At 54.8% G+C, this 14,697-nt stretch overlaps 1 protein-coding gene across 3 annotated transcripts in view; it reads right to left on the bottom strand.

Annotated features, from left to right (window-relative positions):
• The window catches only part of ADCK5 (aarF domain containing kinase 5), a 17,580-nt gene extending 2,883 nt beyond the window's left edge, over positions 1-14,697 (bottom strand). For all 3 annotated transcript variants that reach the window (XM_058699456.1, XM_058699458.1, XM_058699457.1), the window contains exons 1-3: positions 14,556-14,697; positions 6,465-6,571; positions 5,512-5,661 (exon numbers count right to left, since the gene is read on the bottom strand). In XM_058699456.1, the coding sequence (XP_058555439.1) occupies positions 5,512-5,661; positions 6,465-6,571; positions 14,556-14,567 (269 nt within the window). In that variant the 5' untranslated portion in view covers positions 14,568-14,697. The remainder of the gene's footprint in view (positions 1-5,511; positions 5,662-6,464; positions 6,572-14,555) is intronic.

Raw genomic sequence — 14,697 nt, 5'->3', positions numbered from 1 at the left:
CGGCAAGCTGGCTGCTGTCACCAGCTCCTATGTGCAGATGTGACCTGGCTCCAGGCCCCTCCGTACTGCTGGCCCTGCCTCTGTACTCAGCCTCCTTTCCCGGACTGGGCTCTGCCAGTGCCCCCCCAGGCACTCTCCACATGTCCCCCGACAGCTCCACGGAGCTGTCCTGGGGGCCCAGGCCCCTCCTTATGACAGCGAGGGTACTCGCTCCCTGCCCTCCAGGCTATGGACAGGGACCCTGGGTCTGGAGAGGGAAAAAAACCAGGGCTGAGTCCAGGCCTCTGGCGTCACAGACCACAGACCCTCAGACCTTTGAGTGGGGTGTGGAGAGGACCTGAGGCCACTGGTCAAGCCAAACCTCTACCTCCCTGCCTCTCGGTCACCTCCGCCACAGAAGGGTCGGAATTAAAAGGCGGGAAGGAATAGGCTGCTAGATCCCGGATAGGTTTGCTTCCTTGCTGCAGTACACGCTGCTCCCAGCAGTCACGTAGAGCAGCGTCTGAGTTCAGCCCACGCCCCGTGCCTTCCAGACTGTCCCCCGTAGACCAGCTCTGCCCCACTCACCCCCAGCCCGACACAGAAAACAAACAGGATTGCCTGTGAAGAAGGGAATGCGTGGTTGGCAGGGTGAGCAAGAACACAGGATTTCTCTGAGCTCCACAGACAAGGCAGGGGAGAGGGCTTCCCTCCCTGAATAATTCAGTCCAAAAGCCAATGCAAGGTCTGCAAAGGTGGTGGCGGGGGTGGGGTGGGGGGGCTGGATAACTGCTTCACGCAAGGTGACTGATCGAATAAGCCACTAAATTAAAGACGAGGGAAGCCAGGATTCTCCCAGTTGGAGAAGGGGGTCACAGATATAGAAAGGTCCCTGTGGAGAAGTATCTGTGTGAAAGCAAGGTTTGGTAGGAAACAAACACACCTAAGTAAGCGCGCGTGCACACATTCACGTGCCCTAACAGCCCCCAGCGCTGGTCTGGGAGGGCCTGGGAGCACACACACCCAACGTCTATGTCATCCTTAAGACCCTTCTCCCACTCCCTTGGAGAGAAGCTGACTCCAGGCCTAGGAAAGAACAAGATGAGCCTGGAGTATCTCAGTGCAAAAGGAGGAACCAAATCCTCCAGAAATGGAAACATGCCAAAAGGATTCAGGGGTGGGAATTGATGGGAGAAAAGAAAATAAAAAGCTGAGATGTTAATGGCAAAATCTACGCTCACTGCATAGTGTTTCCAATTCCACTGTTTTAAGTGTTTACTATAAAATGTTGGAGATAGAAGGAAGGACCTACACCCGAAACAAATAGTACACTATGTTAGCTCATTGGAATTTAGATAAAAACTTGGGGGGGAGAAAAAAAAGGATCGCAAAGGCCAGGTTGAAGGGGCTCCCGCCAGCCAATCCCGGAACAGTAGGCAACAAAAAAATCCACAGTGATGTCAACAGAGAGCGACCCACAGAATAAAAAATCCATGAGTCCAGACTGACACGAATAAATGGGGAAAAGAGAAATTTTTTTCTTAAAGTACAATGACAACTAACAAACGTGGAAAGACTGAATTAGAAAAAAACACCAGCTGGCGAACACATAAGAATGAATTCACCTGAGATGCCCCAGGAGCCCTGAGCCGGTGGGCAAGGGGCGGCAGGAACGGACATCGACATGACGCAAAGACCAGGAACCAAACAGCAAAGCTCCCTGGGACACACTGAAACCACGTGCCACCTGACAGGTGCAGAACGGTGTCACTTCCGTGCTGTTCCTGCCCAAACGCACCAACTGAATCCAGCTGTGAGCACGCATCAGACAAACCCAACCAGAGAGGTCTTCTACAAAAGGGGTCAGCAAAACTTTTCTTTACAGAGTTAGTATTTTGGGCTTTATGAGCCACACGGTCTCCACTCTGCTGTTGTAGTGAAAGCAGCCGCAGGCAACATGTACACAACAGACGTGACTACGGTTCCAAGAGAGCTTGATTATAAAACACGCAGCAGCCACTTTTGGCCACAGTTTGCTGACCCCTGTTGTACATTACCGGCCTATAAGCCTCCAGATGTGTCAAGGTCACTGTGTAATGAAGAATTAGCTTTATTCGGAAGGGCCTGCCTGGCCTTTGCCCCAAGCTCCTGGCAGGGGGCCTCTAAAACCGTGGGATTTCCTGAGTGACAGGAGAGTCTGATTCATGATGGGCCAGGAAGGTTCACGCTAACGAAGAGCTCAGATCTCTAGAAAGATCAACCATGTGACTAGAATTTTGGGGGCTCTGAGCCAAGATATCAGCCCAGCTGGGGAGGGGAGGGAGACTGGACCCTGAGTTCAATCAGGAGGCCAATGATTCAATTGTTCCTATGTAATGAAACTCCACTAGAAACTGCTTGCCGAAGCTCAGGGAATACCCAAATGCACGGTCACACAACAACAGGGCAGGACTGGGGGTGTAACGTGTCACTGAGGACATGGGAGCTCTGAGTTTGGGACTCTCCTGGACCTTACTCTGTCCATCTCTTCCTTGGGCTCATCCTAATTTGTATCTTTTTTGCTTTGATAACAACATAATCCAGAGGCCAGAACTTTCCTGAGTTCTGCGATTTGTCCTAAGGAACTATCGAAACTGTCTATGGGGATCCCTGAGGACAGCCCTAGGCACACATGGGGGTCTGGGGGACCATGCTTGACCTCAAGTTTAGCCATAACAGCCAAGGAGAGGAGCGCCTGGTTGGCTCAATCGGTTAAGCATACAACTCTTCATTTTGGCTCAGGTCATTATCTTGTGGTTTGTGGGTTTGAGCCCCACATCGGGCTCCACACTGTTAGTGTGGAGCCTGCTTGGGATTCTCTCTCTCCCTCTGCCTCTCTGTCTCAAAATAAATAAATCAACTTTAAAAAAAAAGAGCCGGGGCGCCTGGGTGGCACAGTCGGTTAAGCGTCCGACTTCAGCCAGGTCACGATCTTGCGGTCCGTGAGTTCAAGCCCCGTGTCAGGCTCTGGGCTGATGGCTCGGAGCCTGGAGCCTGTTTCCGATTCTGTGTCTCCCTCTCTCTCTGCCCCTCCCCCGTTCATGCTCTGTCTCTCTCTGTCCCAAAAATAAATTAAAAAAAACGTTGAAAAAAAAATTTTTTTTAAATAAAAAAAAAAAATAAATAAAATAAAAAAATTTAAAAAAAGAGCCAAAGAGACAAGGGGGAATGTTCCAGACTGCAGGAGATTAGAGATGGGCCTAGCATGGGATCCTTGTGCTAAAAAGGTTATTGCCATACATGTGAATGAGCTAAGGTGGTTAGAGGCTTATAACGTATCAGCTTCCTGACTGTGCTTATGGAGAATGTCCTTGTTTAGGAAATACACTCAAGGTTTCAGGGATAATGGAGCACACTGACAACTTATTTGCAGATGTTTCAAGGGAAAAAAAAAGTTCTTTTGTATTATTCTTACAACTTTTCTGGACATTTGAAATTGTATCCAAAAGAGGAAAGCCCAAAAGTTTCTGAAAAGTTAAAATTAAGTAAGGGGTGGGATAAGAAACCAAGGCCTTGGTGTGAACTTTCCACCATCCCCATCTTTGAGTCCTCACACATGTATGACATGTTCTGATCTCTGCTCTCTGCACGAGAACAAGCCCCCGACTCTCCTGGTGCTGAGCCGGTCCTGACCTGCCCCTGGCCTGTGCTCTGTCCGTGGCTCCTGAGTACACAGTGCCCCTTACTCCAGAGGCCCTGTGGTCACCCTGTGCCCAGCCTGCCTCTCCTAGCAACTGCTGGGGCTTACAGCTGACAAGGACAGCTCCCCTCCCTCTAATCCCAGCTCAGCCTCAGAAAGCAAGCTGTAAAATTACATTTTCTTTTTAAAAGTTTAACTTTTTTTTTTTTGAGAAAGAGAGAAAGAGCGTGAGCAGGGGAGGAGCAGAGAGAAGGAGACACAGAATCTGAAGAAGGCTCCAGGCTCTGAGCTGTCAGCACAGAGCCCAACATGGGGCTCGAATTCACGAATCGTGAAATCATGACCTGAGCCGAAGTCGGACGCTTAACCGACTGCGCCACCCACGCGCCCCTGTAAAATTACATTTTCTCAGGAAGGAAGCAGAGAAGGCAGGCATGCCAAGCCTGCTGATGGGGCACCTGACGCTGGGAAATAACAGCACATGAGAGGCAGAAGGTGAGACAAGCCCAGACCTGCTGAGTGTGCATTTCAGAACCAGGCTGCATGGGGACAGTCCCCAACAGTCCTGCACAGTCCCACGTGGCAGAGGCTCACAGGAGACAAGACTCCGGGCCTGCCCTCATCAACCTGAGGGCTGTGGAGACTGTGCAACCCTGCAGGACAGAGAAGTTATGGCCCAGAAGCTGCCCTCGAGCAAACCTGACCACCTAGGGAGACAGCCATCAGTGAGCTAAGAAGTGATGGGTTTGTGTCCTCATAGCAGGAAGTGGTCAAGCATTCAGCTATCCAGCCATCTATGGCCTCCATTAGCATAAACCTCAGAGAAGTTTCTGGCTAAGTGCTGAAGGCCTTAGCAGTCCTAAGCCTTCCCTTGAGAAATGACCCAGGTTTGAGAGGCTGCAGGTGCTCAGAGCTGGCAGAGCAGGACCACCCCCACACCCCGACCCTGCAGCCTCCTTGACCAAGGTCTCCTGTGAGCTGCTCCGCTGAGCAATCACGTGCACCCCCCGGCCCAGCCCGACAGTGGGTTTTGCTAGAAGGAGGAGCTTTCACTCAACGCCAAGAGCTGCTTCTCAGGACTTCTGGCTGTAGGAACTCCTGGATCTGACCAACAGCAGAAATGTCTAAGGTGCTCCAACAGGAAGATCACCCTTACTGCCTCCCTCCAAGAATCTTGCACTGAGACATAAGGGAGCATGAAAAGGGCCTTTAGTTTAAGGCACCCTTGATATTAATGACCAGACACGGTCCATCTCTAGTCCAGTCCAATGGGAGTAGAGGAGGCATAACAGCCCTCCTCTCGGAGCCCCAATCCTCTCTGGATGCCAGCTTTCCGTGGGGGCGAGACGGGGAAGAGGGGGAGGAGGAGGGAGAGGATGAGAGGGGCGAGGGGGGAGGGGGAGGAGTGGGGGCGAGGAAGGGGAGGAGGGGCAGGAGGAGGGAAAGGACGAGAGGGGTAAGGGGGAGGAGGAGGGAGAGGGGGGAGGGGGAGGAGGAGGGGGGCGAGGAGGGAGAGGAGGAGGGGAGGAGGGGGTGGTGGCAGCAGCCCGTCTGCCCACCAGCTGGCAGAAGCCTGAGGCAGGGGAGGCACCAGCTCTCCTCCCCCCAACTGGTCAAAGCTGATCTGAAGGGTCTGCAGAGGTGCGGCCCGTGTGGGCGGCTCACCGGCACTTCGCCCACGCGGACCCTGCGGCGCTCAGCTGCTTCAGCCGGCGGCGCGAGGGCGCCTGGAAGACAGCCTGCAAGCGCCAAGCGGAACCCCAACCCTTCCTGGCCCCAGCTCAAGCCCACACGTGTCGTGTCGGGACGGGGCTGCGCCGGGGAGGAACCGCGCCGCCCCCAGCCCCTTTTACCTGCTGAAGCGCCCGACACCGTCCACTACAAGCCTCATCCTTCTCTTCTCCTGAGGCTCTGCGGTGAAATAGCGGATCCCAAGAAGCAGGGGTACCCCCATCACCGTGGCAGACAGCGCCTTCCTCCACAGAGGCCGGGGTCTCAGGGACCTGGAGGGAGACAGGTACATGGCTCAGGTTACTTCGCTCCTGCCCCTGCCCACCGGGGCCCGGCTCTGCAGCTAACACGGGTTCCAGGTGCCCACGTGGACACTCGAGTGTTCCCGGTCACCTTGGACACCGGGCTCCGAGGGGCCGCTGAGCACAGGCCCCTTGGCTACATGGGAAGCAGCTCGCAGGCAGAGCTGTGACCCTCGCAGGACCGGGGCCTCCCGCACCGTATGGAGCTATATATAGCCCGTCACCTCCACGACGGCCCAACCAGACGGCAGAGCGTCAGACAGCAGCGTGGGGCAACACGCACAGGTGACGGCTACTACGGTGCGAGGCCGCCAGGAGCCCAGCATCCAGTCACACGTCTGCCCCAGGGTCACCAAGCAGCAGCTCCACCAGGCCCGGATTCGGCCTCCTGACACCGCCCCTCAATGCTGCCCCACCCCACTCACGGGCCCCAGGCCTGGAACCCCCTCACCCACATTTCTTGCTGCTTCCACCCCTGGCTGTGGCCCCATCCACGGCACTCCCGCCCTCCTGCACCGGCCTGGACCGGTCATTCTGTCTTCTCAGCACACGGCTCTAGCTGCGGTCTACTGGCCGCCGCTGGCCGGGAGTCCTGCCCCACGAACTCTGGGCCCTGGCGGTGGGGGTTCCGAGCCACCTCACCAAAGAGCAAATGATCTGTCTTGGGGCGGAAGCAGAGAAGCCCAGCCTTGGGCCACACGAGACAGGTCTTCCCTCCCTGCCTGGCAAGAAGCACGCACCCTCGAGGGCACCTGTGGCTGCGGAGAACTCACCACCTTGCAGGCAGGACCCTGAGGCTTCTCCTGAAGAAGGTGGCAGGGGACGGGCAGGGCTCCCGCCCACTCCGCAGCAGGGCAGAGTGGACGCGGCAGAGCTGGGCCTGCAGGGTGAGCGAGCGGCAAGGGGTCAGATGCGGCAAGAACTCGCCCTCCAGCCTTCTGCTGCCCCGGCATTCCCAGGCCTGGATCTGAGGGGCACCTGTGCCTTCCGGTACCCAAATATGCCATCGAAGCAAGTCAGCATTGCCGGGCCCTGTGTGTGGGGCCCGGCCTGCATGTCTGACTCAGGAAGGCAAAGACCATCCCATCTCCCGCAAGTAAGGCCAAGATCCGGGAATCACAGGAGACAAGGAAAGGCTACACACAGTCTGCACCTCCACAGGTCACTAGAGACATCCCCGCCTCTGACACCCCTCAGTCCCTGCCTGACACTCCACTGGGGCCCTGGGACCTATGACGCCCGCCTCTGACACCCCTCAGTCCCTGCCTCTGACACTCCACTGGGGCCCTGTGACCTATGATTTACTCTTTTTCTGCTGTTTGCCCACTGACCAGCAGCCTCAGGAAGTCATTCTTAATTTCTAAAGGAAAGATCAATAATGCTTCATCACACAATCAGAAAGATGTCAGGGGGCACCTGGGTAGCTCAGTCGGTTAAGCATCCAACTCTTAGTTTAAGCTCAGGTCATGATCTTGCAGTTCGTGGGTTTGGGCCTGCGTGGGGCTCTGTGCTGACAGCGTGGAGCCTGCTTGGGATTCTCTCTCCCCCCCATCCCTTCTCTCTCTGCCTCTGCCTCTCTCCCTCAAAATAAATAAATAAAGGAAAGGAAGAAAGGAAGGGAGGGAGGGAGGGAGGAAGACAGATGTCAGACTCTCAGGTGGAAGACCAGAAGCAGGAAAAAGTTGTTCTGAGAGCACGTGCCAGGACCCAGAAGCAGGGACCCGGAGCGGGGCAGATGCACCGAACCAGAAAGAGTGCGGGGACTGCCTGGGGGCCGCTTACTCCAGTGGCCACGGAAACCTCATGGCTCTCCTGCCCCGACGGCCTTGCTCTCTCGATCTTATTTTAATTATGAAATAAGAGTTCCTCAACCACAAATCCCCCAACTGCAAATTCTCCTTTTAGGGAAGAAAAGGTGGTGCGTAGTAAGTCATGACCCACGGCACAGATGCTAACGTTATCATCATGAAGCCCGGCCCAAATAAGGAATTGACTTTCCTAACATTTTCTGGCCAATGCACACAGCCCTGAAGACAATTTCAAGGACTGCAAAACAACACAAAAGTCAAAGGAAAAGGTCCGTGACCTACTGTCCCAAGAGGAGAGCGCAGGCTGACATAAAACCTCTGCTCAGCAAGGCCACACACAGTGAGTGCAGATGCTCAAGGAAACCCCACAGAGGCCAGAAAGGCGGCCAGAGGCAGAAGGACGGGGGCAGGCAGAGCCCCGAGGCTTTCTGTGCAAGGGACAGCATGGCCCGCCCCCACCGCCCTCAGGGCACCGCCCCCCCCCCACCGCCCTCCAGCCCACGTGATCTGATTTGGCCACGCTGAGGCTCACCAGAAGACGAAGCCCAGAGAATGGGCGTCTGCGAGCTCAGACATCTGGGGGACAGCTGCTCTGAACACTAGTATGTACCTGCAGGATGTGTGGTTCCCACCAGGGTCTCCCACCTTGTTTGTCACACCCAGACCGCACACTCCCCTCAGACGCAGCTCTGTCCAGGCTCCGTCCGGCCCCCGCCTGTTCCCTTCAAGGTCTTCGGATATCGTCCGCCTCCCCTGGTCCCGCATCTTCTAGCACACATGCGCATCAAACAAACCCTGCCAGAGACGCCCAGGATGACACTGGATCCTGCAGGCGACCAGGGACCTCAGACAAATGTAGACAAAGCCCAGAAGTCACAAGGACAGTGTGAGGGCATAGGGAGGGGGGATCCATGACCTGGCAGCAAGTGGGACTTCCACGTGGACACCAAAGACGGTCTTCTATGCAGAGGATGTGGGTTCAGGGAAGGCCTGAAGCCAGGAGAGCACAGGGCACTTCTGGGGAGGAGAGGTCTGCGTGGAGACACTGTATGCTCACAGGTACAGCGGGGAGGGGGGCCGCTGCCCGAAAAGACCAGACTGGGGAGCAAGGTGAGCTGGGGCCAGGCAGGGCACCCCAAGGGGCCCTGGGGGTTTTCCTGCAGGGACTGGACGATGTGCTGGGGAGGTCAGCCCACGAGGAGGGGGCTGGGTGATGGAGCCAAGTGGATTCAAGACAAGTGCGAGGGACTGGCAAGACGGCCCAAGGCTGGTGCCTGAGAGCCTGGGAGTGTCGCGATGCCGTCACTCGCCAGCTGCCTGAAATTCTGGCCAGCGAGAGCTGTGCTAGGGATCTGATCTCTGGAAGACAGTGAGCCCACTGAGTAAGAACAAGCCCACCGAGCAAGAACTGACGACAGCCACCAGCTGCCAGCCACTGAGCTCAGCACTCAGTATCAGTGACCCTGAGCACACCCAACAAGTAGATCCAGGCTGTGGGACATTCTCTTAACAGCCTGCTCTCTTCAGAAAGTCGTTAGGACCCATGAGTTGGGAATACTGGTGCTGGGCACAGCCATTTATTAATTATCTCTACTTCTGTAAATATTTTCCAGTTTTTATAACAAGAAGTTAAAAAAAAAAAGTCACAAGAAAAAAAAGCGGGAAGACTTCTAGATCGAGAGGCTAAACAGACACGATACCGCGACGACGTACTTCAGGCTAAAAAAAGGCGCCTGCAAACACACTTCTGGGAAAATGAGCAAGTCAGAATACGGACAGACATTACAGGATTATCGTTCACATCTTTAGGCACGATTAAGCGAGAATGTTGTTGAGGGCATGCACACTGGAATGTTTAGAGGCTGTTTATGTCTGCAACCTACTTTCAATTGGTCCAATGACAACAAAATACACAATTTCAAACAAAAATAAGAACAACTAGGGCAGGATATTAAAAACGGGTGGATCTAGGTGGCCAGTAACTGGACAATTAACGATGTGGCAGCGTTCTGTCAGAGTGTGTCCCTATATTTAAACTTTCTCATGATCAAAGCTGCTATGATGCTCCAAGTCCCAGCCAGGAAGGTGGCATTGTTTTTGTGTTTTTTTTAAATTTATTTTTTAAATGTTTATTTATTTTTGAGAGAGGGAGAGAGAGCACACATGCTTGCAAGCAGGGGAGGGGCAAAAAGAGGGAGACAGAGGATCTGATGCGGGGCTCGAACTCACAAACCTTGAGATTATGCCCTGATCTCAAAGTCAGATGCTCAGCCAACTGAGCCACCCAAGGGTCCCTGTTTTTGTTTTTTGACTTAACTTTTTACCTTTTTAATTATTCTATCGTTTCCTTTATAAACTTTTAGTTCGTTGCAATCACTTACAAAGCTTTGTGTAGTTAACACAAATGACTAAACTGAATTCTCTATTTGAAATATAGTCACAAATACTTTTACCACCTCCTCCAAATGCAAATACTTTTATACACTTTCAATTCTACTTTTAACCTTCCTGACTTCTATGTTATTGTCATGCATTTTTTAAAGTTTATTTTAGTTTCAGTATGGTTAACACACCAGGTCGGATCAGCTTCAGGTGTAGGGTATGACTCAGCACCTCCATAGGCCACCCAGTGCTCATCCCAAGTGCACTGCTTCCCCCCTCCCCCACCCCCTCTGGTGGCCAGCAGTGTGTTCTCCGGAGGGCAGAGTCTATATTTGGGTTTGTCTTTTCCCCCTTGTATTTGTTCTGTTTCTGAAATTCCACGTGAGTGGAATCACACAGTATGTCTTCCTCTGACTGACTTACTTTGTTTAGCATTATTACTCTCTAGCTCTATCCGTGTTGTTGCACATGGCAAGATTTCATTCCTTTTTGTGGCTGAGTAATATTCTGGTGTGTGTGCGTGTGCGTGCGTGTGTGTGTTCGCACGTGCGCACATCTTCTTTACCCAGTCATCAGTCGGTGGACACTACAACTGCTCCAGGATCTTGGCTACTGCAAATACGCTGCGATAAACACCAGGGTGTATGTGTCCCTGTGAATTAGTGTTTCTGTATTTTGGAGGGAAAACAGCTAGCAGTGCAATTACTGGATGGGAGGGTGGTTCTATTTTTAACTTTCTGAGGAACCTCCACACTGTTTTCCGCAGTGGCTGCACCAGTTTGCACTCCCACCAATAGCGTACAAGGGTTCCTTTTTCTCCGCGTCTGAGGAAGGTGGCATTTTGAAGATGAGGCAGCTGGTGCAGGGCAGGGGTACTCACCGGGGGAGACTGTGTGCCCAGGACGGCTGGCACTGTTTGGAGACACTCTTAGCCGTCACAACCTGGGGAAAGGGGTGCTCTCCGTATTGAATGGGTGGAGGCCAGGGACACTGCTCGACACCACCCAGTGCCCGGGGTGGCCCTGCCCTAAAGACTCAGGCGGAGCCAAGGCTGAGGAGCCGGGGCAGACTATGAACCCGGACTTCTGAGCCTGTTAACTGGGATGCAGGCTCCAGCAAATGCTATCTGTGCAGCGTGTGTGGGTAAGTTACTTCCCTCTCTGTACCTTCGTTTCCCCATCTGTAAAGCCAGGACCACTGTACTATTAACATACAGGACAAGTGAACTGACATTTGCAAAGCACTCTGCACAGTGCCCAGCCCACACGACAGGCCAGGCAGATGGGCATGCTGAGGTCACGCTGGGGTCAAGGAGAAGCTACTCTCCACAGCCTTCCTGTGCCATGCCACCTGTGGGTCCCCATGCCCTTACTCTCCTGCCAACAGCCTTGTCCCCACAAGCCCACACCACCTAACATGAAGAAGTACATACCTGCTAGATTAAAGTGAACTACTTATATTAAAAGATCATCAGCCTCTTACTGCTTTTTCACAAGGAAGAAAAGCGGTTAGCCAAGAAGATAAGAGAGACTATTTCCAACATGTGTAAAACGTGGAGATCGGTTATATACAGAATATGCAGAAATGCTTTAGTTAACTGGAGAAGGGTATGAGCAAAGTGAGAGGGCAGAAGAGTTCCGATGGGTTCATTGGTTCAGAGGCTGCACCACTGCAGGCGAAGCAAGAAAATGCCCGAAGCCGATGGACAATGATTATTCTGAGACATCAGCTTTCAGAAGGGAAGGGAATGATCAGGGAGCTATTCCAGCCAATGAACTGGAGGCACAGAGCAAAAGGCCTCACGACTCGGGGGCTGAAGCAAGGGCTGGCCGGGAATGCAGCCTGCCAGCACCAGGCGTGGCTGCCTGAAGACCAGGGGCTGACCCCAGACTCCCCAGAAGACCAGACCCTCCGGATGGCCCTGTGAGCGCTGAGCGGGAGGGGCCACGCTCGTGTTCTTTCACGGAGGAGAATGCTAAATCTGAATTATCTTTTATTACTGAGTACATAGTAATAAATAACACATTTATTACTAAACCACAAGGCCCTGGCTGCACCCCAAGCTTCAGGGTGGGTGAGGCCAGAAAGGTAACAGCCCGGCCATAGCCCCCAGTAACAGTTTTCTGTTTTCTTAGATGCCGCTGCAGCAGGAGTGACTCCTCAGTCACCTTCCCATAACAAAGATCCCTCTGGTGGACCCCAGACAGCCCACGCAGCACCAGGCCCAGGCCTTTGTCCAGGCTGCTATTCTGCCTGGAACACCCTTCACCAGACCCTAAATTCATGAGTCCTGTCTGTCATCCCCCCATCCGCCTCTGCACCTTGCACACACCTCTCCCGCTGTCCTTGTCACACTGGAGTGTGAGTGTTAGCTTATAGTCTCTGCCCCCCACCAGACTGTGCAGGGCTCACCTCTCCATCATCTCTGTGCTTCTAGGATCTAGTGCAGTGCCTGTTAGATAAAGCAGGAACTCGAGGAAGGCTTGTTGAATTGAGACAAACGGTACTAAGCACAGAACGAACTAGCACCCCCACATGGCCCAGCCTTGGATGCTAGGTGACCAATATGCACAGTCAGGTAAGAGATGACAGCAGCCCGGCTCTGGACAGGACTTCAAGGAAGAGGCCTCATGCTGACAACTCCAGAGCCCCCACCAAGGTCCACAGGCACATTCCAGAACCTGGCTCCCTCCAGTTTGGGATGCCCAGTACTCCTCAAACTATCCCCATCACCCAAGAGACATCCCCAAAGCCCAAAGAAGTCATGTGGCTATAAACACAGGGCAGAATCCGCAGCCAGATCTTCGAGGAACCAGTCCAGGACAACTGCCACCACATCACATATAACCCAAATCACCCAGAGCTTGGGCACCAGGACACACCAGCAAACAGGAAGAGAGAGAGCTGTGGCTCCCCAGAATATCCCCCCCACACACACACCAGGCCTTCTCACCAGGGTGGCCACATGCCCTGGCTTGCCTGGGACACTCCTGGCGCACGCGTGTCTCAACGGCCACCACTTCAGAGCCTTCCAGTTTGCATGAGCTGAACTGGGCCTCCTCTACCCCAGCCTCTCATGCTTTCTTAGAGCGTGTGCACAGCCTGCCTGCAGACACAGTGTTCATCTGGAACTCAGCTAACAACCTATAAAGTAGCAACAACAACAAAAAGCTCTCAGTAGTGAGAATCAAACAGATATTCCAAAGTCAAAGACAAGCTGAGGTGCCTGTTTTTCTAGCACCCTGTCGATCAGATTAGCAGATGAAAGGTCACTGCAGGCGACCCAGCCCATAGCGCTAAGAAGCAACTGCTGAACCTCACGATGAGGCCCTAAGACAGAAAAACTAGAAGTGACGAGAACCTGGGCACTTTCCAGCAGGGAGGAAACCAAGGCACAGCAGTGTTCCTGTGGGTAGGAAGTGAGACTGGAGAGGGCTCTGAGGGCCACGAACAGCCTGCCCTTTCTTTTCCAAGGGTCTGTGGCCTCTCGGCACCAGTCAGGACCCAGAAGCTGAATGGGCTCTGCTCCACTTGCTGCCGGATTAAGTGACCCGACTATGTGCAGAAGCTCTGTAAGCTGTAAAGTGCTGTGCCCAGGCCCACTCGGCATCTCTCTGCCTGACTCGGACTAACCCTGTTCCACCTCAGACTACAAGGCCTGCGCAGGGCAGCCACTCCTGGCAAGGCACGACGCCGACACGGCTAGGCTCACTGAACGAACACAAGCTCTGCGCAAAGCTCCAAGGTGAAGGTGTCTTCAGCTCTAAGCCGTCTGACGAAAAGCCCAGATCCCTGGGGAGGCCGTGGCTAGGACCTGGGTCAGTGATCGTGACAGCCGGTTTAAACGGTGCCGGTCCTAACTGCAGATACAACACAATGGGAGGCCCAACCAAGACAGAACTCGAGTAGCACCGCATTGGCAGGACAGCCGAGGGCCAGGCGGAAGTCTGGGTGGGGGTGGGGGACAGACCGCCTCCGAGCCAGGGCCGCTGTCAGCCCACCGGAGACACCGCGGCCCCCACACTCCCCAGAGTCCTCTCATCTCCTCACAAGCCGGGGGCAGGCGTCACTCAGGACGGTCTCAGGTGGCTTGGTGGCCAGGGGCAGGGTTCCCAGGGGAGCAGGCAGAAGGAAAGACGGGGACTCCGGTCTGGGATTCTGGCAGAGATGAAGCAGTGAGGGGTAGGAAGGGTGTCCATCAGTCCAGGAAGCCAGGGCAGACTGCCCTGGGAAAAGGTGTGTCTCTGGACAGCGGTGTCCACGAGGGGATACGATTTAGAGGTTGTCTCCGAGGCGGGTCCCTAACCCAGCACACGTGCTTCCGGCGAGAGGAGAGGGCTCTGCGGTGGGCTCGGGCTCCTAGGTGGTACCCAGCATCTCCCAACACAGCCTAGGGGCTTTTACCCTGAGGAACAGGGACTCTGAGAGATGTGAAGGACGCCCCCGACAGCCCTGGGGGCCCCTGCCGGGCAGGGGGTCAGGGTCCCGGGGAGGGGGGTGTGTGGGGGGAGGGTCCCTGACAGGTGGGAGCGACGGTCCCGGGGCGGGGAGGAAGGGTCGGTGGGTTGTGAGGGTCCCTGACGGCGCCCAGGACGGGGCGGCTCTGGGGTGGCTCCGAGGGCTCCGGACGGAGACTGACGGGATCTGTGGCGCCCGCGCGGGGGCACGACTCACCGGCCGCCACATCTTCCAGGCCGCCGTTCGGCTCCCGCTCGCCGCAGACTCGCGTCTTCCGGCCCAGCAGTCCCCGCGAGGCGGGGAGCAGGGCGCACGCGCGCCCCGCCCCGAAGGCGGTGGGCGGAGCCCGAGGCCACGC

The sequence above is a fragment of the Neofelis nebulosa genome, chromosome 14, assembly GCF_028018385.1.
Source record: "Neofelis nebulosa isolate mNeoNeb1 chromosome 14, mNeoNeb1.pri, whole genome shotgun sequence".
Classification (NCBI taxonomy): Eukaryota; Metazoa; Chordata; class Mammalia; order Carnivora; family Felidae; genus Neofelis; species Neofelis nebulosa.
This window is presented reverse-complemented; position numbering and strand designations above follow the sequence as displayed.